Source organism: Olea europaea, chromosome 1 (genome assembly GCF_002742605.1).
Source record: "Olea europaea var. sylvestris chromosome 1, O_europaea_v1, whole genome shotgun sequence".
Taxonomy (NCBI): Eukaryota; Viridiplantae; Streptophyta; class Magnoliopsida; order Lamiales; family Oleaceae; genus Olea; species Olea europaea.
Genome location: NC_036237.1, coordinates 6,630,452 through 6,655,170, shown reverse-complemented (window position 1 = coordinate 6,655,170; position 24,719 = coordinate 6,630,452). Strand labels below are relative to the sequence as shown.

Below are 24,719 nucleotides of genomic sequence, written 5' to 3'. Positions count from 1 at the left end.
ATAATTTATTTTCAATTTTATCGTCACCATTCAACACATAATTATATGGCATATTAACCTAAAATTGTTAAACACAGTCACATTGCTATCAATTTTTAACGTTCGCGAAGATTAGAGAGTTAAGGAAGTGACTAGAATTGAAAGAACATTGAAATTCAATTATTTAATTGACAAAAAATAAAGTTGAGCGAGTCAATTAAAATTTCACCGAACTTTCAAAAATGAAAATATTCTCATCCAAACCTTTTGCATATTTGGCTAGGCTTTAAAAAAGTTACTTATAAGCAAAATAAGTATACTTTAACATAAATAACTTTTTGGTAATCAAAATTTAAAATAATGTACTTATTAGAAAAGTCCTTCGTGCATTCCGATCAAAATAGGTTCCCTGCAAACCTAATGAAATTTTAGTCCTAAACAAAATTATGCTAACGAAGGCACAGTGAATATATACCGTTTTTACATTTTTTAAAGTACCCAAAAAAAATAAATAAATAAAAAGGCACAGTGAATATACCGTCTCACCTTCAAACTTCAAGAGTTTCAGTCAGCATGCTCGCGAAAACGGATAATTTTTCTGATAAACAGTCTCTCCTTACGGTAGCTAGTAATGAAAATAAAAAGTTACCATCATGAGTAGAGATGTCACTGAAAGACTGTAACACTAAAAGAAAGTGGTAGGATAAGACAATATCAAGGGCATAGATTAAAACTCACATTGCAAATGCTGTTACGCTGAAACATGCGAATCCAAAGGAGAAGTGAACGAAAAATGTGGCCCAGAAGTCATCTCGGTCCAAATATATTTTCTCAAATATGAAAGTGGCTACACCTGAAAATAGTAGATATTCCCACCCAGAGGGCAAGCATTCACGAAAAGAAAACGAGGAAGACTCCTGAGAAGAAGAATGAACAATGCATTTTAAGTCTGCATTTAAGATATTCATAATCATACGTGTATGTATTTCACATTTCACTAAGGTCAAGCTGAAATTTTACGGAATGCAAACAAAGTAATTTGCACAAATTACAGGTATACCTTGAAATAATTGCTGATGAATCTCGCTGAATAAACAATCCTGAAAATCATGTCTTTATAACAGTCAAGGAAGCAGTGTGTGTAAATTATGATTACTGTCTTAATTTCGAGCAGGCGTGAAGGTTGGCAACACAAAAATACATACACTGCCTGTCAAACCACCCAACCAGCCACTTACACATCCACCTTCACTCTCAGAATACACATCCTGCAAAAATATTTTGCAATTTTTGCCTTAAAATGCCAAGATTGGACTGATTAAGTAGCCTTATTTCCTTTTTTAACTTGAACGTCCCACTGCTCATTGATGAGAGAATTTTTTTCATGTAGAATAGTCAGCAAAGAATTGATCAGAAAAGAAGAATATGATAAGAACTTCATTAATATAATAGAGGATACTCAAAGAATTTGCAGTGATCAACCCCACTGCTCCAGCTGATCTTATTAGTAATACATTCAACACTAGATAAACCAATGAGAACACAACCAATGAATTGTTTGATTGCTTGAGTTGGTTCTCTGTTGCAACTGCATGCAAAAATGCTTCAGATGTACCTAAAGCGAAAACAAAAACAAAATTCCATATTACAATCTCAATTGTGTGTGTAACATTTATCTGGCTCAAGTAATTTTAGGTCATACAGTTCTCATCTACAGAATTAAGGTTTCCATTAATGCAAGCAAGACTGCTACTGCTACACAGTGTTTTTTGAGGTATTATCTTCTTGTCATGAAAATAAATGTAGAATAAGACAAGTACCACATAGAACTTAAATAGCAAGTTAAAAACAGATACGTGAGGAAAATATTAAAAATGCAACTTACTCACGTAGACAACAAAAAATAAATTAATAGAGTGACATGTAGGATCCACTTACCATTCATGGCCAAGACTATTACATAAAGGCAATAATATTGTAGGGCTGTTGAAGCTTCTCCATCACTCCATTTCCTACCATACAATATTCTGATGAGAGAGTAAGAATAACTTGGACCAAATGCCATAACCACCATGCCTACACAATCAGGAAAACAGTATCAGCTACTCAAATAGTTTAGGAAAACTACTTCAAGGTTAGGATATTCATTTTAAAAATGTCAAAATGTTCTAGGTGATTTTTAACAACTTAAAACTTGTGCTCTATATAATTCATTTTTCTATAAAACGTAAGGTCCGATAACACTTAGCTAGGGATTGACAGCACAGATTCATTGAACATCGCATGAAAGTATCATCCCAACTTGATGGAATGTGGTTAGTCCCATGATAATTGATATCAATAAATAAGCCTACTTTTTTTATCTACTTATAGGAAACCACCTCAGCTCAGCTCAAACCCATATCAATTATAAGCAACCAAGTATAATTGGTCAGTATTTTCATGAAACATCCTTGAGATTATTCAATATTAATATCATTTAAACAACATAGGTAAGCTTCCTATGGGCAATATCTCGCATCAGGGTGGGTCCACTGTTTAGTAGCAACGTGCACAATTATGCTAAGAGTAGATAAAATCACACAGCTTTTCCCATTTCTCAGTATCTCCTCACCTATAACTTTCATTTGTTGAAAAGAAATAATATTTTTAAATCACCAAAAGCAAAATAACATCAAGTCAAAAGTAGCTCAGCTGCATTTTTAAAACATATATGAATTGGTTTTGGTAATACACTAATGCTAGCCCATTTCTCTGAAGGTACAATATCCAACTTCTTTGATAGGTATAAAGCTACATAGAGTGATGATGTACATAGCAGGGTCTTGCCATAAGCTATTTACAACTAATCAGATCAGACTGGATCTAACACCAAATCCAGAAAAAGAAGAAAAGAAAAGAAATGATGACAACTAAAAAAATGAGAGTTCGGTATGTAGGCATTGAAGTCAGGAATAATCTTTTCATATCAATTTTCACGAAAATCCCAGCAGCGAAAAAACTTCTGAGATTCTAATTCTACTATTTGATACTGGTCACCGCAATTGAGAACATGCTCACAACTATTCTTAATGTTCAATAAAAAAGGATGGCCACGAGTGTGGCTAGAATTCCAAAATGGACCAACTTGCTGTGCTGGTGTCTATAAGTAACTCCTCACTTCATTGAATCTCGGCAACATCATGGGTGACGTAGGTCTATTTCTTTAACCATCCTGTTGTGGGACATTTCAATTATTATTTCCGTTTCCAAACACATTCCCTGCACAAGGATATGAGATAACCACAAAGAAGCATCCAAGCAGCGGAGGAATCTGAGAATTCCATTCTATTGTTTGTCTACTAGTTATTTCAATCATAATGAGCACAAGGTCCACCCAGTTCTTATGTTCTATGTTAGATATTAACCAGGAGTTCAGCTTTAATTTAAATAAAACAAATTGTTATGCTAGTATTTCTATGCAAGTCCTCCCTTATCTGAATCCCACCAACACCATGGAAGAAGTAAGTCCATTTCTTATTTATTACACTGTAATGGTATCATTTCATTTATCATTTACATTTAAATTACAGTCACTGCATAATAAGCACAACGAAGCATGAGTCTGAGGTATCTATATTATGTGAGCGAATTGTTTCTATAGCAATCATATATCATTTCAACATTGTCTCTGAATCAGAGCCAAAATGGGTATCGTAAGCATGGCAACAAGATCCATTTCATGATGATCCACATGCCAACAGAAGAAACACGCCATAATGTTTTCCCTCCCTATGTTAGGTTTTCATACTATAAACAATAGAAAACTGAAGTGTTGAACATGAACAGATTTTGGTGTCACTTCACCAGATATGGTTTAGGAAATACCGGGGAAAGAAAAGGGGTCATTCTTTTCCTTAAAAAACTGCATTTTCCATGCATATCAGGCCAGAATTGTGGATTGAGGATTTGAAATCAGAATAATAGTGAGAACCTGATATCAGACCACAATGTTGATTTAATTTGGGAAAAGGAAAGCTTTAGGCTTTCTAAGTACTGCTAGACCTAGGAAATTGTTGCAGCTAAAATAGTTAGCAACAGATTACAGCCCAACGGCTAAAACTTCTGTATCACTAGCACCTCATTGAATATACTCAATGTCTTACATTAGTTTTACGATCGAACAATCAGCTAGTGGCTCCACAGACTTAAATACTTTTGAGCAAGACTAAAATACTCAAAAATCAACTTCTCCTGAGTAACATTATTTTTTCAAGACCATACTGAATTTATATTGAAATTGTTATTGGGCCTTTTTAGTCTCAAGTCCCAGGTAAGATCGGTTCAGGATCATGGGAACAATGGTGAGGAAAAAAGGTCGCGATCCCGCGAGGGTGAGCTAACCAACCTTCCCCTTTTTCCAAAATCCATGAATTTTGCTAGTTGATGAGAGTTACTTCGGAAAAAATAATAATAATAATAATAAATAATATAAAAAAATGGAGCGTCGAGCACAATTAGATCCATCGTTTGGAGGGAACTCCCTTTCCAATTGTGAATTTTTATTCGTTTTTTTTTACTGATTTCTTTTATTCTAATCGATTTTTTACTAATTTGCGCTAATATGATCAGATTTATAAGTAAGCATCTCTTGTAAAATATGAGCAACACCAAATCCTCACCCTACGGGGATGGAGCGAGAGAAGTTTTGAGAATTTAAGAGAAGGTCACGGCGAGAAGGAGTTTCAAGAAATAGTCCTTGGTTAATTTTCAGCTTTTCTTAGGATTTTATCTATTCTGCTCTGACCGAGATCTTTGGGGATAATTCTGCAAAAAAAGCAAATTTTTATCGAACCTATATTTCCCTGCCTTGATATAAATTGCATCAAAACTAGAGGTACCTATCAGCAAAACAAGTTTCAGAGCATCTGTAAGACACCTTCCGAGCTTCCTGCTTTTCTCTCTATTGTCTCCTGCCAAAAGGAATGAAGATAATGATATAGTCTAGCTACAAAAATTAAAACCTACAAAGATTAATAATCCATTGAAACAATATTAATTGACTAAGTGAGACAGGTTTTATCATTTGCTGAAAATGGCCTTAAATAACTAGAAGAACAACATTAAGAAAACGAGCAGAGTCAAGTTTTCACGAGATACTTGATTCTTATAGACCAAAGAGTGTAAGCCCAGCTGATCATTGATGGAATGTGAGGGGCTCAAATCGTGGTAATATTAAGAAATATAATTCCAGTATCATCAAAGCATATAGCCTCACGTGAGCAAAACAGCATGAAATTGTAGAGAAAAGAGTACTGGTCAAAGGACGAAAAAGATGAATTCGTTTTGCATCTGGAACCCAGTTCTTTCATCTCTATGACATCAAGTATGAATAATAAGTATGCTTAGCTTTAGAGAGAAAAATGTCAGAGGATTAGACCCGTGGACATTTACAGTCAGGTGAATTGAAAAATATTTAAGCTGCAGCAAATTAAGCGTTGTTCCAAAAAATTTGGGGTCAACTACATGAATCGCTTTCGCCACTCCATTTGGCTCATTACTAGATCTATTCAAAGATCCAAGTAAACAAGCATAATTAGCATATTTCTGTCCATAACATGCATAGGTAGCATCATGGTTTAAAAACACTATTTGAGGTTTACGCCTCAAATCCCGCCTCATGTGAGGCTATCATAAAATGCCTCAAAACACAACCTTTAAGGTCACGTGAGAGGCTTACACCTTGACTGAGCAAGGCTTATGCCTCAAGCCAGCTAAGGTGTTCACCCATTTGCCTAGTATTTTTCAATGATTTAAAATTATTAACCTTAGCTTTCTGAGTTATTTCTTTATAACTTAAAATGTTTTATGGTGTCATTTCCATTTTTCTACCTACAAGGAAGGAAAATGGGAAGGAGAATACATCATTGCAATTGGAAATTGTGGATGATGACAAAGAATGAAAAGAAACTTATAATGAGCATAATGAAGTTAATGATTCCCTTAAAGATCATATTAATAGTGATGCAAGAAATTTTTTAGTAGTTAAAATTTTGATTCATGATTATAAATTTGAAAACTTATTATTTTCTATTTTCTTGATCTATTTTATGTTGATTTGCAAGTTAGACTTTTTGAATATTGTTAATCGGCTTTCTTATGAATTTTTTGAAAGGGTTCGTGGTATATTGCGAGCATATTTTGGTATTTTTATACTTTTATTAATTCTTTTATCTTTTATTGATTTATCTGGAGGCTAATGCCTCGCCTCACAGAGAAAATGCCTCAGTAACCGATGAAGCCTTTTTAAACATTGGGTAGCATGCAGTGAAAAATAAGAAGGAACAATTCATGTAAGAATCTTGAGGGACGTCCACTGCCTAAGCTACTCATAGTCAAGGAAAATAGAGAAGGAATGTAGCATCATTAAGAGAACAAGAAGACGAGGGATAAACCTGATGCAGACCTTGCAAAGGTAGCATATGAACTTTCTTCAAATGGAAGAAACACCAGCCTAACCACTAAGCTCCCTGAAACACCAACCTAATCTATTTTAGCATACTCAGAAATTTTTTGAGTTTCAAACTGAAAAGCGAATTACATGCTTAAACACTTAAACTTGAGCCTCATATCAGACAATTGCATCTTTCTCACAGAAACGTGCTATCTTGTGAAGCAATGTATTAACTATAAGCAAAAAGCTTATTGATGAAATACCAACCTAGTTTCTCTACAACTCCATATACTGCTTGGTTATATGGTGTATCCAACCATACAAGGACCATCTTTTCTCCTTCCTGAAGAATCAACTTTCGAACAGATTGAAGAGTGAACAACTTACACATATTTGTTAGTGGCCTATCATAATCCATCAAGTTCCCTACACTGTGAATATCAGTTGTTTTTTTAGTAACATTTAAAGCTTAAAAAGAAGCATATTACTTAAAGAAATTGATATGGAAACTAAACGCCATCACTATATGATAAGACCATCTGAGAAGGGGACCAAAGAAGACTTAAAATATCATGGAGGTTCATCAGGCATGAGAAAATCAACAAAAAGTTTCTACACTGCTAATACTACAATGTTCACGAAATAAGCACTTTTTTCAAATTTTCTGATTGTAGTGAACTGTTTGTCCCATGTAAAGTTGCAAAGATAACAAGCAAGGGTTGAAAAAAAATAATACCTGAAAGGAAAAAGGTCAAAAGTGTCAGATACACGAAAAAGAAGAAAATATCCCCAATAACCTAAGAATATTGAAGCTCCATATGCAACTTGAGACAAGGCAAATACAATTTCTTTCTCCTGCAAACAGTAAATTTTCATATTAGGAAGCTGCTCAGATTGTGGTACAAATGTTGCACAAATAGAGATGTTGAAGGGAGATAAACCACAAGTGGCATGGAATCACAAGTAGTCAAGAAGGATAGAAGCGTGCCCAGTACACATCAAACATAATAAACTGATTTCATTAAAATCAGATTAAAAAAATACAGTCCATCATATAATGGTTAAAAAACTCCAGACCAAAACTTGGGTAACTAAGGCTGCAAAATAACAGAGGACAAGCATGAAGAGATGCAAAATCATGAGTACCATCGAAGAAGAATCAACACAAGGGAATAGAATTCTCCTTTCAAACATGTGTAGAGAGTAGAATTCAAAACCAATCAGTAAAAAACACGAGAAACAAAGAAGAGAAGAATCTTCAAGGTGATTGGGACATAATGATAAGCTTCAATAAGGTTGCCAAAGGACATTTAAGGTGATTGGAAGAATCCATCCCACCCCTCTCTCCCAGACATTGAAGAAGAAGCGAGGAAAAGAAAGTGCTTATTCAGCGGTATTTTGTGGCAACAATGAGAATGACGATGATGAGCGACAATGACAATAGTAGGCTTCTGACCTTTCACAATGAAAGGTCAAAACCTCATTCTGTGCCATTAATTTTTTGTAAAATTCATAACTGATTGTCTAGAAGTTCAAATACTGCTCCAAGCTATCCCATTATGTGCCCCCAACTAATGACAAGTAATGTGACAATCTTTATCCAACCCCATGCCTCCACTCTAACAAGAACTCCTAAGAAGTTCTGTCCATGCTTTAAAGCTTATAATATAGATATGCTTGAAACCTAAACGTTACTAATGAAAGTTCCAAAAGTCACCATTACGCACAAAAATTAAAATGAAAGTGTAAATCTTCTATTTACCATGCTAGATTGCTTTAGTATGAGGATATACGTCGTTATACAACGCGAAAGAGTAGCTGCACTTTCAACAACCAGCCGCAGTCTGAGAAGCAGCATGTTTTGAGACAAGATATAAAGGGGTTCCGCTAGTAGTTCAAGTACACATGCAAAACCTGCATATGTATGAACAAACCAGACATCAAGAGTCTTTATTGGAGGTTAAACATATAGGAAACACAACACCCTAAGAATGAACGTCTCTGCATCTTCAAGCATTACAACACAACACATCAACATCTATTTGATGTGTGATGACACAAATGTCGATCTCCAGTTTGTTGTGCACCAAGGGAAACTACCTAAAAACCAAGTTCAATGCCTATCCATACCCACCCACACACCACCCAGCCTCGTGTTTTAGACTTGTAATATTTCTTACATGCCTCCCACCCACTGGAATGACTTTTCTAGAATTGCATTTGGTGCCACCTGGCCCCTTGCAGTACGAAAATTTCTAATGTGGCTTTTTTTCAGAATGTTGGTAGTTCTTATTTCCCTCCACACCTCCATATTTGTCCACAAGTTTAAAGCCGAAGATTTTCCCTCAGCAAGTGGACTGGCTCTAGCAGCATGGAACTGAATTTGAAAAGTTTGGTATTTGACGTATTAGCATACCGTGAATCAAGATACTCTGGGCATATGGACTAGAATAACTTAGACCTTTCAACCAGAATACATATACACATGCTGCAAGTGTAATAATTATTCCCATAGGAAATGTCAGCCAGGCAACTTTCAAAAGTTTTGCTGCATTTTCTCTCGTTGTTGAAGCATCATTACTGCAAGATATCACAAAATCATCTTTGAGATTCATACTTCGAAAATCAAAACGCACAAATGGCGTGTGACAGTTTTGCATTTTCCAAGACATCCATCAGAAGATTATCAAAATAGAAGTACTAAAATGATAAGCAGGCACAGTTATTTAGATTGTTGAATATGCATAGGAACAACACAACCACACGTCATTATGTATTTCTGCATTATATATTAAGATAGACCATAACCAGCATAAGATAAGATAAATGAAAATTTGACAAGAATAATGGAAACCAGATCTGAAATTGAATATGAATCGAGAATCTTGTCTGTTTTAAAAAGATAAAAATAACTTCGTATATTTTAAGCATGTGACGTATGAAAATATATTAGAAAAACAATTAGCATAGCGGAAAGCCAGAAACTTCATGACAACGAATAAATTGAACTCGACCAATAACTGGGTGAGTAAACAAAAGAAGAAACTTAAATCCAATTGGTTAGACTAAGCCAGTGTTTGGACAACTATAAAAATAATATACAAGGAATAGATACTCAGGATTTTGGATCAAAAGAGACATTTGAAAATACCATTTTATAACTGCTCTCATGCATGCTCGCCGAAATCCTTCTCGACTGAGGAACAAGATACAGGTGACAAACAGATGGAATTGTACAGCATACAACTGCATTATGTATAGGAATGTGATGTGTCAGATGACAACAGGAAATACAAACATAAGAAACAGTCAAAGAAACTACATGAAAATTACACCATTATATTACAATTGTTAAGTCATACTTCGAAAAAACAAAAACCATGGAAAATATAGTTTAGTTTTAACACCTATGATCGAGCAACACACAACAAAGAAGCATATAAGTATACACAGGACACTGACACTTTTCAGATGTTATTGAAGGCATTAGACAACCCTTTAACTGTACACAAGTAAAAACCCCAAGTCTAAATTTAAAATAAGACTCTGATATTCCCCTAACACTGTCCAAAAATCCCATGACACACTATATGGTCAAGCAACAAAGTCAGCGATGAAAATTTATTGTAATACTACATACATTTGAGAACAGATTTTCAAAACGTAATTTTTCAGAATTCCAACTAAGAGGCACAATAATATGTTAAATATGGCACAATGGTTTATGCTCCCCCAACATGTATTATTACTTTTAACTTTTTGACACACAAAATCATCCAAAATTTACATTTTCCCCTCTTATTTTTCCAGTTTTACATCTACCATCTCAATACCCACTGGAAAACTTCAAAAAAAGAAAAAGAGGGTGCTTAACAAAAAAAAAAAAAAAACAACTTACCGCATATTCTTCTTCGGTGAGGTGCCTGATAATCCACGAATTAAATATGAAAGGGATTCCTCTTGACAAGAACTGCGTAGCTATACATACACATATTTTAACACATTAATTTAGATAGAGAAAATTTAGGCATAAAGTGGATCGTATAATTGCAGAGCGCTTAAAAAAATAACTAACCAAATAAGTATTTAAAAGTGTGCGATATATTTGCAGCCCCGTCTCCATGTGAATTCTTCGAGCTCGATTCATCTGAAACAATTTTCTTCATTTTCTGGGATTTCTTTTACGTATCTTCACTTCTTTGATACGGATGGGCCCTGAATGTTTACTATCATATACGAAGGGGAAATGAGTTGGGAAGGTCATTTAATGTACATTTTGCTCAATTTGCGTTTGACCAAACTTATAAAAATAAAAAGAGTTTTAATTATTTAAAAATGTCGAGAGACTTCTTTATCTTTAACTTGTAAAATAAAAATGAAGAAAAAATTGAGTTTTTTTTTAAATTTGTTGGAACCATGATTTGAACTTTGGAATGCAAAAAATTATTTTAACTTCACAACCATTAAGGTAAATGATGGTCCTTTGTTTCCTATGAGCAAAACATATATATATTACATTTCAAAAAATTGTTTTATTCTCACTTCAAAAATAAATTTTAATTAAAATTAAAATTAAAATTTAACAATAACCACCGATTGAACCATTGATCCAGTGGTTTTTTTTAGTTGATCATCAGGTTGGCTCTAATAATTATGCATTTATGTTCTAACACACACAACATTCTCTTTCTTTAAATTCAAAAAATTTTCCTTTTCAAAATCATCTTCTTCTTAGAATTCGAACTCTCCTTTTTAAGTTTCAGATCATCTCTTTTTCGTAATTGATCTCCAGTGCAATCAAAGTTTTAACATTGTCCACAACTTAGCAACTAGTTGAAAATAATTATCGAGTTATTTATTCATTAGACACATATTATAACACAAGAAATTTTTTAAAATAAATTTATCTTTATATTTTAGAAAAAAATGGACAAAAAAATATTTTTTAAATTTATATCTTATTTAAAGTCCAATAATTAGATTTTAATAAAAAGTGATGCAGTATATCGATTTGTACTCATTTTAAAGCTTGTAATTAATAAGAACTATTCGACTCGAGAAAAAATCGATTCGGTTAAGTCAGCACGAAGATATTGCAGTTTGAAGAAATCGTAAAATATAACTTATCAACTTAATAAAAATGTGGAATGGAAATGAGCTGCTGACACTGTTTCACTGATTTGCATAAGACATTGAAATCGTTCCTGAAATATAAAACGACTTTGATATCGTTTCAGCATCAATACACTCTGCTTAACTGATTTGTATAACGACATTGAACTCGTTCCTGAAGTACAAAAAACGATGTATATGTCGTTCCGATATCGAATACACATTACTTCACTGTTTAACAGATTTAAGCGCACGTTATGGAATAAGTAAATAACGTTTATGTCGTTTCAATACAATTTTTGACGACAATGATATCGTTCATATTCAATCGTAACTATAATGTCATATATATTGTTTCAGAAGTGATTACACTAGAACTTTATAACTACGATATTAAATATAATTGATCGTGGACGATCGAATTGTCGTTTTTATAATTATCGTTTTAGTTAAAATTTAAATTAAAGCAATATCAATGTTATCAAAATTGTACTGAAACGATAATAGTATCGTTATGTATCAAACCCACAAAATAAGACAACGACATTTAAATCGTCATGGTACAAATTTAATGAGTTTGAAATCATTCCAATTCAAATCACAATGATAATAACATAGATATCATTTATTTTCATAAAAAACAATATTTATATCGTTCTAACTAAATATAAAGATTCGACCGTTTACAATCACCTATTATACCTTCAACATACATAGAACGATCTAAAAATATCATTAAGTGGAATGATAGAGTTCGAATGACTTAAAAAGAGTGAACAAAAATACTTTTGTTTGAATAGTTCGAAGGTGGTATACAATCACTAGAACAAAAATGTTCTCATAGTTTCTTTTAAGGGAGATCAAACCCACTTGATTATCTATTTTTATCATCCTACATATGTCAGATACACGACTGGTGGTCATCGATAGTCGAATCGTTATTTTTAGCATAAACAATATAATTGTCGTTTTATTTTAACTGAAAACGATATGTATGTAGTTTTTGTTATGATTTAAGTTAAAACGATATCAACGTCGTCAAAATTATATTGAAACAATATAAAATCACAAATAAAGTAACGACATTCATATCTTTTTAGTACAAATTTGACGAGTTTGAAATCGTTCCAATTCAAATTACAAGTATAACGACGTAGATATCGTTTCTTTTCATATAAAACGATAATTATATCGTTCTGGATAAAAATAACGATTCGGTTGTCCACAACCACCCATCATACCTTTAGGATACATAGGACGATCAAAAGAGGTCATCAAGTGGGTTGATACCACTTGAATGACTTAGAAAGAGCAAACGAAGATACTTCTGTCAGAATAGTTAGAAGGTGGTATACAATAGTGAGAACAAAAATGTTCTCATAGTTTCTTTTGAGGGAGATCGAACCCACTTAATTATCTATTTTGATTATCCTACATATGTCAGATAAATGTCTAGTGGTCGTGGATGGTCAAATCATTATTTTTAGCAAAAACGATATAATTATCGTTTTATTTTAACTGAAACGATATGTGTGTAGTTTTAGTTATGATTTAAACTAAAACGATATCAACATCGTCAAAATTGTATTGAAACGATATTGATATCGATATGTATCAAAATCATAAATAAAGTAACGACATTCATATCGTTTTAGTACAAATTTGATGAGTTTGAAATCGTTCCAATTCAAATCACAAGTATAACGACGTAGATATCGTTTCTTTTCATATAAAACGATAATTATATCGCTCTGAATAAAAATAACGATTTGACCTTCCACAACCACCCATCATATCTTTAGAATACGTAGGGCGATCGAAAGAGGTCATCAAGTGGGTTGATACCACTCGAATGACTTAGAAAGAGCAAACGAAAATACTTTCTGTCGGAATAGTTTGAAAATGGTATACAATCATGAGAACAAAAATATTCTCATAGTTTTTTTTAAGAGAGATCGAACCCACTTGATTACATATTTTGATCATCCTACATATGTCAGATGCATGTTCGGTGGTCGTGGACGGTCGAATCATTATTTTTAGCAAAAACGATATAAGTATCGTTTTATTTTAACTGAAACGATATGCGTGTAGTTTTAGTTTTGATTTAAACTAAAACGATATCAACGTCGTCAAAATTGTATTAAAACGATATTGATATCGTTATGTCTCAAAATCACAAATTAACGACATTCATATCATTTTAGTACAAATTCGACAAGTTTGAATATCGTTCCAATTCAAATCACAAATATAACGACGTAGATATCGTTTCTTTTCATATAAAACGATAATTATATCGTTCTGAATAAAAATAACGATTCGGCCGTCCACAACCACCCATCATACATTTAGGATACGTAGGACGATCGAAAGAGGTCATCAAGTGGGTTGATACCACTCGAATGACTTGGAAAGAACAAACGAAAATACTTTCTGTCTGAATAGTTTGAAGATGGTATACAATCATGAGAACAAAAATGTTCTCATAGTTTCTTTTAAGGGAGATCGAACCCACTTGATTAGCTATTTTGATCATCCTCCATATGTCAAATGCATGTTCGGTGGTCGTGGACGGTCAAATCATTATTTTTAGCAAAAACGATATAAGTATCGTTTTGTTTTAACTGAAACGATATGCGTGTAGTTTTAGTTATGATTTAAACTAAAACAATATCAACGTCGTCAAATTTGTATTAAAACGATATTGATATCGTTATGCATAAAATCACAAATAAGGTAACGACATTTATATCGTTTTAGTACAAATTTGAATAATTTGAAATCATTTCAATTTAAATTACAAGTATAACGACATAGATACCGTTTCTTTTCATATAAAACGATAATTATATCGTTCTAGCTAAAAGTAGGTTTGACCGTCCACAACTACCCATCATGCCTTCAATATCGTTATGTTGTTCAGTGTGCTTTTTTTATTGGAAGGACATCTATATCGTTTTGACTTTCAGGAACGACTTCCATGTCATTCTTAGAATGAATGCATTTTTGTACTAGAACGACTTATATATCGCTTATGTATAGTCATAACGACTTTTATGTCATTACCAAAATAAGTTAAGCAGTGTGTATTCCATACTGAAACGATATAGAAATCATTTTTTATTACAGGAACGGTTTCAATATCGTTATGTTATTCACTCTACTTTTTTTTATTTGAACGGCATCTATATCGTTTTGTACTTCAAGAACGACTTCAATGTCATAATTAAAACTAATACAGTTTTGTATCGCAACGATCTTAAACACTTTTTTTCAGAAGGAAGAAAATATATATCGTTATTAGATTGATTGCATTTACATCAATTGTAACTATATGAACGCCGTTTGCATTTCAATAGTGCAAAAGCATTTCAATAGCACAATGATTACAAAATTTAATAAATCATCTTGTGCTTCGAATAAGCACAAAATTATAAAGTTACAAGTCAAAAAAATATTACAACCTTAGTCTCAGACAATTATTACTCGAGAACTTCAAGAATCAAGAATGTTTTGGAAAAAAATTATAAAAATAAAAATGAACGATCGATTAATATAGTATTTATGGATCCATTGAATAATTTTGATAATTTATAATCTCAGCACTGTCACAAACTTATGAACTTGGATTATGAATTATGATGATAAACCAGGAAGTTCACATAGCATATAAGTCAGCCATTACATTATAGTTTTTATCGTACACACATATATACATACACTTTCGACCTACATCTTGATGAAATTAAAGGATAATTGCTTAAAATGCTGGACCATATATTTCTATGTAAAACAATCATCATCAGTAGCACCTAAAGAAAAAAGGAAAAAAAAAATGATGTTCCCCATTTTTCTTTGGGTCGAAAATGGAAAAGACTGACATAGTATTTGACCTGCTATGTTCAATTTCTGTTAGAGAAAAGTTGAGTAAGCATGTCCCTCAAGAGAGTTGCAGTACAAAATCACAAAGTAAACATCCAAGTTTCTGAATCTTTATATTGAAAGCAAGTAAATGAGCAAGATAACACACATGATGATTATGTAATTTGCAGGAAATAATTCCAAATCAATTATCCATTATAAATATAAATGAAATAATAAAAGAGTATGCTCCAACAAAGCCAAGGTACTGGTTTCTATTTCAAGGTATTGGTTTATTCCATCTTATTTGGGAATAAAAGCATACAATCCATTGATATCTTATGACTCTACTCGTAACCATTTGAGGTTGTGAATTGATTATTTAATCATTCAATTTTTCCAATTAAATTCTGAAAAAGTTGTGAATTGATGTTCAACGCCCCTTTGATTTTATCATATAATTCCATATAAGAAATAATTTTCGCAACAAAAATAGGAGTTGTTTTTATTTGCCATTCCCTGCATATTTTCATTTTAAAACACATTCAATCGACTACTCATATTCAACTGGAAAACAAACTGATATCCATACCATATTCGGATTGTCCATAACTGTAATTCAATATAAAAATTTCATCACATTTCAAACATTGTACAGTACTAATAACGATATGTAAGTCATTATGGATTGCAGAAAACGACATATAAGTTGTTATGTACAGACCAAAATTAAATGTATGTTAATAAAAAGAATAGCCAAACATGCCTTTGCAAACTTACATTTTACTCTAACTGATACAGATGATGAGAAATGAGAAAAAGGGTTTGAGAGTAACCCATATCAAAACTCTAATATAATGATAAAATTAATTCAAAATCATTGTTCTCAAATAAAAATCATAAACATATATATAACAACATGAAGAAATTATTCAAAAAATGGACAAAGAAACTAACCAAAAAATTGAAAATTACAACACTTCCTTCTTCTCCAAATGCCCAACAATAATATTGCAAGATTTTATTACTCACTTCAATCAAATGAGTGTTCAAGGAAAATGAAATGTAGAGTTTAAGGTTTCATTAAGTAGAGAAAAATGATGATGACAAAGAAAGAAATTACATACCTCTACAGTCGATTTTGAAGAGCAAATGGAAGGAAGGTAGAATTTAATTAGGGTCAAATGGGAATTAAAATGGAAATTAAGGCAGCAATGTCTTTTTTGTATGTAAGGTCATTTTAGTCATTTACAAATTATATTTTTCATTTTCCATATCTTTAGGCCTTTTACCCAACGAACTTAGTTTGTGGACTTTTTAAACTAATGTTTTGTTTGACTATGCTTTTTAAATGAAAGCCCCATATATTAACCCCGAAGATTGGAAAAAAATGAAGTGACTAATGTTGAAATTTCTCTATAGGTAAAACTGGGTTAATCTTGAAAATTGTCATTGAAGTTCAAGAAAAATTTCAAAGCAATCATTTTTTTCAAAATAATGATTATCAAACAACAGCTTAGTTGCTAAAGTTAAATACCGACATATAATTATTCACTTTGTTAACTTGATAGACTCCATATTTGACATAGCAACCATTAAACCTACAACTGTATTAACACTAATAAAGGGCAGGCCCGAGAATTTAGACACCCCGATTAATTATTATGAGGTTGTTTAACATAATATTTTATTTTACAAGTATAATAATATTTAAAAATAATTAACACCTTTATATTTCAAAAAAGACTTTATACAATTCAAAAAATAGATTACCAAAATAAAACCTCCCTCACAACTTGAGAGATTAGGTATAAATTCTTAGGCCCAGTGGCTCACAATCACAAGCATAAATTTTTCAGTTTTGTGTATATATAGCTATTCAACTTTCAACGTCGGCAAAACATCTTCAAACAATTGGCCGCCTCTTCTTCTTTATTTTCCTCAAGTGCTTGATAAGAAGAAAAGGCCTTGTGGCAATTTGTGCACTCAAATTTTGGCTTTTTCTCACAGAATACATAATCGGAATACCAAAATAAGCAACTTTTTCTTGAAAATTCTCAGGCACACTCAACTGAGGATCATATAAACCCCTGCACTTTCTCTTGCTTAACTTGTTCTTCCTATTAGAATCTATATCAAACTTTTCCGATCTGCTTTTTTGATCAAATTTCTTGGGCGAGACTCATTATCGAGATTCTTTTTCTCAAGAAACCCATATGTGAAAACCTGAGATTTGCTCATTTTGAGGCCATTTATTGGAATAACAGGAGTTTTGAATCCGAAATTTTCCTCATCAGACTTGGGTTTCTTTGATTTCAGTAGAGTAATTTTGTTCGAATCTAAAAAGTTAGAAATATTTTCAGAGGATTGATCGAGAACAGAATTCATGATACATTAATACTCCGATTCGAAACATCCCTTGAAAGCATAATAAAACTAATGGCAACCTCTTCTTGTTCTTACTGATCAATCTCAAAAATGCAGGATGACAAATTAGCAGCAATACTACTTAAAGAAGATGAAGTGTTGTACCTTTTGATCATTCTATCCGATCTCTTTCTCCTGCACCGGCGCGAAGTCGAGCCTTCACTATCCGATTCGCTATCCAAATCCGGAGCTTTTGCTATCCCAATCCGGAGTTTTTGCTGGTATTCTTCAGGGATTGTCAAATGACCAATTGGTAGTGAAGATTGTATTTTCAGCTTCTCTCTTCTCAAGTCTCAACTCTCACGTTTTGAACGGCCATTCATAATTATTTATTTTTATTTTATTTTTTTGGGATTTTGAGGGTTTTGTATTGATATAGGTTTTGGGCCAAAGTTTTTTTAAGAGGTCCCCTTAAAATCGAGGCCTAAGGCAGTGGCCTTGTGTGCCTTGGGCCAGGGCCAGCCCTGTATGAATACGATACAAATCCACAGAAAATACCTCTTTATCAAAGATAAAGAGAAGGGAAGACCACATAAGTCATAGTTTTAAAGATCACATTTCATAAATAACAAACTCAATCAAATATTTCAGAAATCAGGTGGTTTTATTAAATATTGAATTATAATATAATATTCATTAATTATTTACACACATGCCATCCACCTTATCCTATCACCCCATTACACCACCCTTCCTCCACCCCTCCACCAGAGATGGCTATCATCTCTGACGACTGTTCCGGTGATCACTCCGACAAATATTTCAGCGATCACCTCGACAAACTACTCTGACGACCACTCCAACAAACTGCCCCAATGACCACTTCAGCACCTACTCTGATAACTATTCCAAACATTACTCTGGCTCGCCATTAGAAAAATCTCCAAAATTTGAAAACAATTTCTCTCTCTATACCCCACTGTTGAAAAATCTCCAAAAAACTGTGGTGGTCGTAATGGTGTATTGTAAGTGATCAGATTTGCACCTGTGACATCTGTGACCTTACTTGTGTCGTTTGTGACTAATTGTGACCAAATTTGTATTTAGTGTGACTGTCTGTGACTATACCAATCTCAAGTCACAACTGGTCACAATCAATACAAAATTGGTCACAAACACATACTTGGTCGTATAGGGTCACCGCAAACAAATCTACACACACCGCATACATGTGATTAATTGTGACCAACTTTACCTTCGGTGTGACTAACTGTGGTCAAAATTATATTCAGAGTAGCTGTCTGTGACTAGATCAATATCAAGCCACAACACACCATCACCACCAAAGAACAATAGATCAGAAAATCATCGCACCCCCAACACCACCATGAGCACCACTGCATCTATTCCAATTTAAAGGGAATTCCAATAAATCAACGTCGAATTTTGGTAATTTTTATGTATTCCTCAAAAACACTGCCAGCACCACCTCAAAACCATCGCAAAATCAACTTAAAAACCATCTAAAAATTACCTAAAAAACTACCAGAAACCACCACTACTCCAGCGATGAGAGCAGTCAGATTGTTTTCTAGCGAAGTAAAACAGGATAGATAAGTGAAGAAATCTTCGATAAGAAGGCTCGAGTCATCACCAGTCTTCACCATTGCTTCTGCAAGTAGCGGCAAGCGGTGTTGCAAGAGAAGCCGTGGTCGATGTGTTGCTTCTTTGGTCGTGGTGGTCGGTGAACTTTGTGGCGTCAGAAAAGGAGAGGGTTAGGTGGCTTATGGTAGAGAGAGAGAAAGAGAGAGAGATGGCATAGAACGAGAAGCTGATAGAGAGAGATGGTTAGGGTTACTTATAATTTGGGAATGAATTGAAATGGGGGTGGAGTCACTAGAGTGTATGGGTGGTATATGTAGATTAAGTTTTATTAAATTCTTATTAATTATAATTATTAAAATCTAATTACCACCTAAATTTTGAAATTAAAATTAACCTTCTCTAGTTTTAAAAATTAGTCTTTAAATGTAGGTTTTTAGATAATTTTCTCTAAAGAGAATAAAGAGACACTACATAACTTTATTAGCTCCTAAGTGATAAAAGAAAGAAGAACTCATCTACGTTGATTCAAGAAATAATTTTCTCTTCATTCTAGGAATATTAATGATATATAAATCTTAGAAATAGTGAGAATTTTTTATCTCTCTCAATTCAAAAATCCAGGCTTTGAATTGATGTCCTTTCATTGATTCTTAGTCCCATATGAAGTTTGTGATTAAGTGATTGTCTGATAATGCTCCTTCCAACCCAGAGAGAACTAGACTTGGATGGTACCACCTAGCCCTAAGCATCGATTTACCGATGACGGAGGCTTGAGCTCCCAGTTTAGATATTCAAGGTTGTCTACGAAGGAGGCAAGGCGGAAGGAAGCCCACGCCCCCGTATAGGGAAATTGATGTTAATGATACAACGTTACGGTAAACTGTGAAGGACTTCAGTATATATGAATATGATGGAATCCCTAATAGTTATCGTAGGGCGCGTGGGCCCTAGCACTCCCAATGCCTCTTTGAAGGTCTGGCTCGTACTAATTCCTTCCAAATAATCTCTAGTTTCACATTTGTTGTCTTTTGTGATGTTTTTAACTGTATATAAATGGTAAAAATAAAGTCAATGTTAGAGGGAGCAATTTGAATATTTTGGCTACTCGTGGATTAATCTACTATTTTTTGGTCAAAATGAAATTTATCTCCACTTAAAATATTTCTTAAACGTGTTCATTCAGTTTTGTTGCATGTTTGTCAGGTTTTTATATTAAACACAAGTTAAAGTGATTTTTAACGATATCAAAATTATTATCGATATTGATGAGATGATTAGATTGTCTAAATGCATTAAATACATTTTCGATTTTTCTTTGTTAGTCAAGAATGTTAAAAAATTATAATTCGTGCAAAGATAAGAGAGATAAATTGGTAACACATTGGATAATGGCAGCATTGATTTCTACATAGACTTCAAAATTTTGAACAAATATTAGAAAAAGTAGAGAACAAGGAGTAATTTGCAACAGTTACTTTGTATGCCCCATTTGATTCCCATTTTCAAAAAAATGAGAATAAAAAATATAGTTATTATAGAACTCACATAAGAGATAGAAAGTCAAATATTGTGTAACAATCATATTTTTCATATTGGTGATCAAAAAATGAGAATCAAACGGGGGCTATATAAAATTTCCCAGAGTCAGAGACGAAAAAATATTGCAGAACCTACGTTGGCCGTCGCCATCGCCAGGTTTAGAGGTATCAATGTCATGGGGACGAAACAAGAGAGAGAATAAGATATAGAGCGAGACAGAAATCATCAGTAGATGGATAGCAAAAATAAAGGATTCACACACACATAAGAGAGTTTGGTTCGAAACATTTGACATTGCTGAGGACGTCGTTGCCAAGTTTAGAGGTAACATAGAAAAACTCAATTTTCCCCAGAAAATGTTATAAACTTGCTGCCGGCCCTCTGTTTTGACTGTCCATCTCCATCAACAATAATTAATTTACAGTTGTGTATAATGTATATACACCAACAAGAAGTCTACAACAATAATTTTGTTCTATTTTCATTCCAGAGCGAGAGGAGAAGAAATATAGCAGAACCTACCGTCGCTGCCCGACACCTCCGAGCAAAAACTCCACAAATAGAATTGTGTGACGAAGAAACAAAAGATAGAAGAACAAGATACATATGAGTGAGACAAACGCCATTGGACAGACCGCAGATGGTCTGCAAATATAAAGGATTCACATGGTACTACCGCCAATGTTCTTGGAATGTGGAAGTGGAATTATCTAGAAATTAAAAAAAAAAAAATCTTAATTCAATAAAAAAATTCGTTAAGATATTCACGTGTATCTAACTTCTAATAAAAATGGGAATGAGGGTTTACTGTTCATGCAATAGTAAATGAATCCAATTTTACTATGCATGATTTCGTTTTTTATTTTCCATTTTGTTCATGTCAAACAAATGATCTTCCACACATCATTTCACTAGCATTAAAAAAATAATTATGTCAAATAAATATTTTTCCACACATCATGCCACTAGCATTAAAAAAATAATAATAATTTTAGTAAATATAAACTGCCATGAGGAAAAAAAACTCTTTGCACATGAGATTTAAAAAAAATAATAATAAACTCTCCGCACAATGCAAAGAGTTTTTCAACTCTCCGTACAGTGCGAAATAAAAAAAAATTCTCTTCGCACGGCGTAGAGATATGACATTCTATGCGAACTCTCCATACAGTGCGGAGTAAAAAAAAATCTCTGCACAGTGACTGTTATCGTATTTTTATTAGTGTATGAATTTTAGTTTTTTGGAAAAATTTTTAAACAATATCTAGAAATATTTTCATAATATAAAAAAATAATTGTAAATTATTTTTACAATTACATAACATTATTATGTCATCTAAAAAAATATACTTGTATATTTCATATTTGAATAAGAAATATACGAGATTATACAAATTATTTTGCTTGTATTCTTTGATAGTGTTGATATGATTGAGTTAAATGTGAATATTATATTTCTAAATTTTATGTAATTCAATATTGAAAAATTGAAAATTGAGCACCATATTTATATGCATTTATATTTTGTGTTTCATATATATTTAATATTTATTTTATGCTTATGTTGAAAAAATAAAAATCTGGAAATTTTTTTGAAATTCGGTTTGGTAAGTGAATGTACGATATTCTGCATTCTCAGTATTTGTAAGTGTAAAAATCAGTATATAAAAATACATTAAACTACAAATAAAGTAGGCAGCATATACAATAAATTGTAAATACGATAGGCAGCATATACGGTAAGCTGCAAATACGGTAAGCTACAAATACGGTAGGCAACATATACAGTAATGTGCAAATACGGTAAGTTGTTTTGCAAATGCGGTATGCTACAAATACGGTCAGCTGCAAATATGGTAGACAGTATATATGGTAAGTTACCTGCAAATACGGTAAGCTGCATATATGAATTTATAATTTGTTATAAATGCATAAAATTTATTTAATGTTAAATTTCTTAAGTATTAAATGTTGTAATTCAATATTGTTTCTCTTTATAATTGTATTTCAGAGAATTAAAAAAAAATCGTTATAAAATTGCTAATTTTTAAATGTATTTTTTTGTTGAAGATAAAAATAATTTTTTTTATGCTATTTGTAAAAAAAAATTTATTGTAATTTTATTAGTGTAATAAGAAGATTTATTATGCATTTTTATTTTTTGTATTTTGTGAAGAATTTTGTTTATGATGATTGACAAATATTCTTCCACACACGCATCATGCTAACAACAAAAAAAAAAAAAAAAAATTTTAGTATATATAAACTCTATGAGAAAAAAAAACTCCACACATGAGGAAAAAAAAGACTCCGCAAAGTACGAAGAGATGGCAAACGATCTCTCCACACAGCATGAAAAGAAAAACAAAAACTCTCGGGATTTTATCTGCAAGTTCCAAAAGGCCTTTTCTCAAACAACTTTTGAACAATGCATTGAACACTTTAATTCCTGCCCTACAACCCGAAAATATAATTTCATTGAAAATTGTATCTGCTTCTAATTTCCAAGAGCTGTTATCAAACAAATATAAAATATTAAATTTTGATGGTACCCTAGAGCCTCCATTTGTGAAAGTAATGCCATGGTACTATCAATATCCCCTTCTTTTTACAATTCACATATTGTTTCATTATATGAATCACGAGAAAGCTCCTTTCCAATACTGTAAATATGATTTACATGCTCAGATATTAAGCTGTGACTGAAATTTAAAGAATACATAATTGATTTTGAGCCATGTTGTTCGACTCTGTTTCATTGTATACACGAAAAATTTATAATCTTGAAATTTGACTTGTAATTAAAAAATACGAAAACAACTCTCCGCACAGTGCGGAGAGTTTCTTTTTCTATGTACTGTGCGGAGAGTTTTTTTTATTTCACACTGTGTGAAAAGTTGCCAACTCTCCACTCATGGTTCAACTCTATCCGCACTACACGGAGAGATTTTTTTCTCTCCGCACTTTTTTTACTCCACACATGGTTCAACTCTCTATGCACTGTGCAAAGCGTTTTGTCATGGTGCGGACTAACTCTCCGCACTGTGCGAAAAGATTAACTCTCTCTGCACAGTTTCGCACAGTGCGGAGAGTTTTTTTTTACTTCGCACTATGCAAAGAGTTTTCCAACTCTTCGCACATGGTTCAACTCTTTTTGCACTGTGTGAAGAGATTTTTTTCTCTCCGCACCTTTTTTTTATTTTTTATTTTTACTCTGCACTTGATTCAACTCTCTCCGCACTGTGCAGAGAGTTTTTTTTTTCAATTTTACAATATTGAATGACACAAAAATTAGAAATATAATCTTCACATTCAATTCAATTATATCAACACTATCAAATAATACAAGCAAAATAATTTGTATATTTTTTATTTAAGTATGAAATATACAAGCATATTTTTTCTAAATAACATACTGCTATACAATTGTAAAAATAATTTATAATTATTTTCTTATATCATGAAAATATTTTTAGATATTGCTTCAAAAACTTTCCAAAAAAAATTAAAATTTATACACTATTAAAAATACGATAAACACAAAATTTGTGTAACGCACGTCATAGTGACTAGTGTTATATAAAAAAGAAAGAATTCGAATTTTTACCTAAATTCAATAATCAATTCTTGAGTAAATTCTGAATCATGAACTTCTAGCCTTTTAATTCTAATAACTTGATGTTTTAAACCTCAAATTCTTCTGTGGTATTTTTCAAAGTCAAGACTACACCGTTGGGTGTGTACCTTCTTTTAATTAAATCAATAAACTAATTCTTAAACTGAACAATTGAAAATATCAACAAAAAATATTTTTTTCCTT

The 24,719-nt window shown here is 32.5% G+C and overlaps 1 protein-coding gene across 4 annotated transcripts; it reads right to left on the bottom strand.

Annotated features, from left to right (window-relative positions):
• Positions 1-183: 183 nt before the first annotated feature.
• LOC111390383 (protein RFT1 homolog) lies at positions 184-10,671 on the bottom strand. Of its 4 annotated transcripts, none has more exons than XM_023015578.1 (15): positions 10,488-10,671; positions 10,311-10,390; positions 9,564-9,658; positions 8,829-8,992; positions 8,175-8,326; positions 7,149-7,267; positions 6,680-6,843; positions 6,414-6,488; positions 4,860-4,931; positions 1,918-2,055; positions 1,439-1,594; positions 1,040-1,092; positions 718-896; positions 518-604; positions 184-396 (listed from the first exon to the last, which is right to left on the bottom strand). In XM_023015578.1, the coding sequence occupies exons 1-14, from the start codon at positions 10,576-10,578 to the stop codon at positions 544-546; spliced, it is 1,599 nt and encodes a 532-aa protein (XP_022871346.1). In that variant the 5' UTR covers positions 10,579-10,671; the 3' UTR covers positions 184-396; positions 518-543. The 4 variants fall into 4 exon arrangements, with proteins under 4 accessions (XP_022871346.1, XP_022871281.1, XP_022871395.1 ...); XM_023015513.1 differs by having other exon boundaries at positions 184-388; XM_023015627.1 differs by having other exon boundaries at positions 526-604.
• Between the last annotated feature and the right edge of the window lie 14,048 nt (positions 10,672-24,719).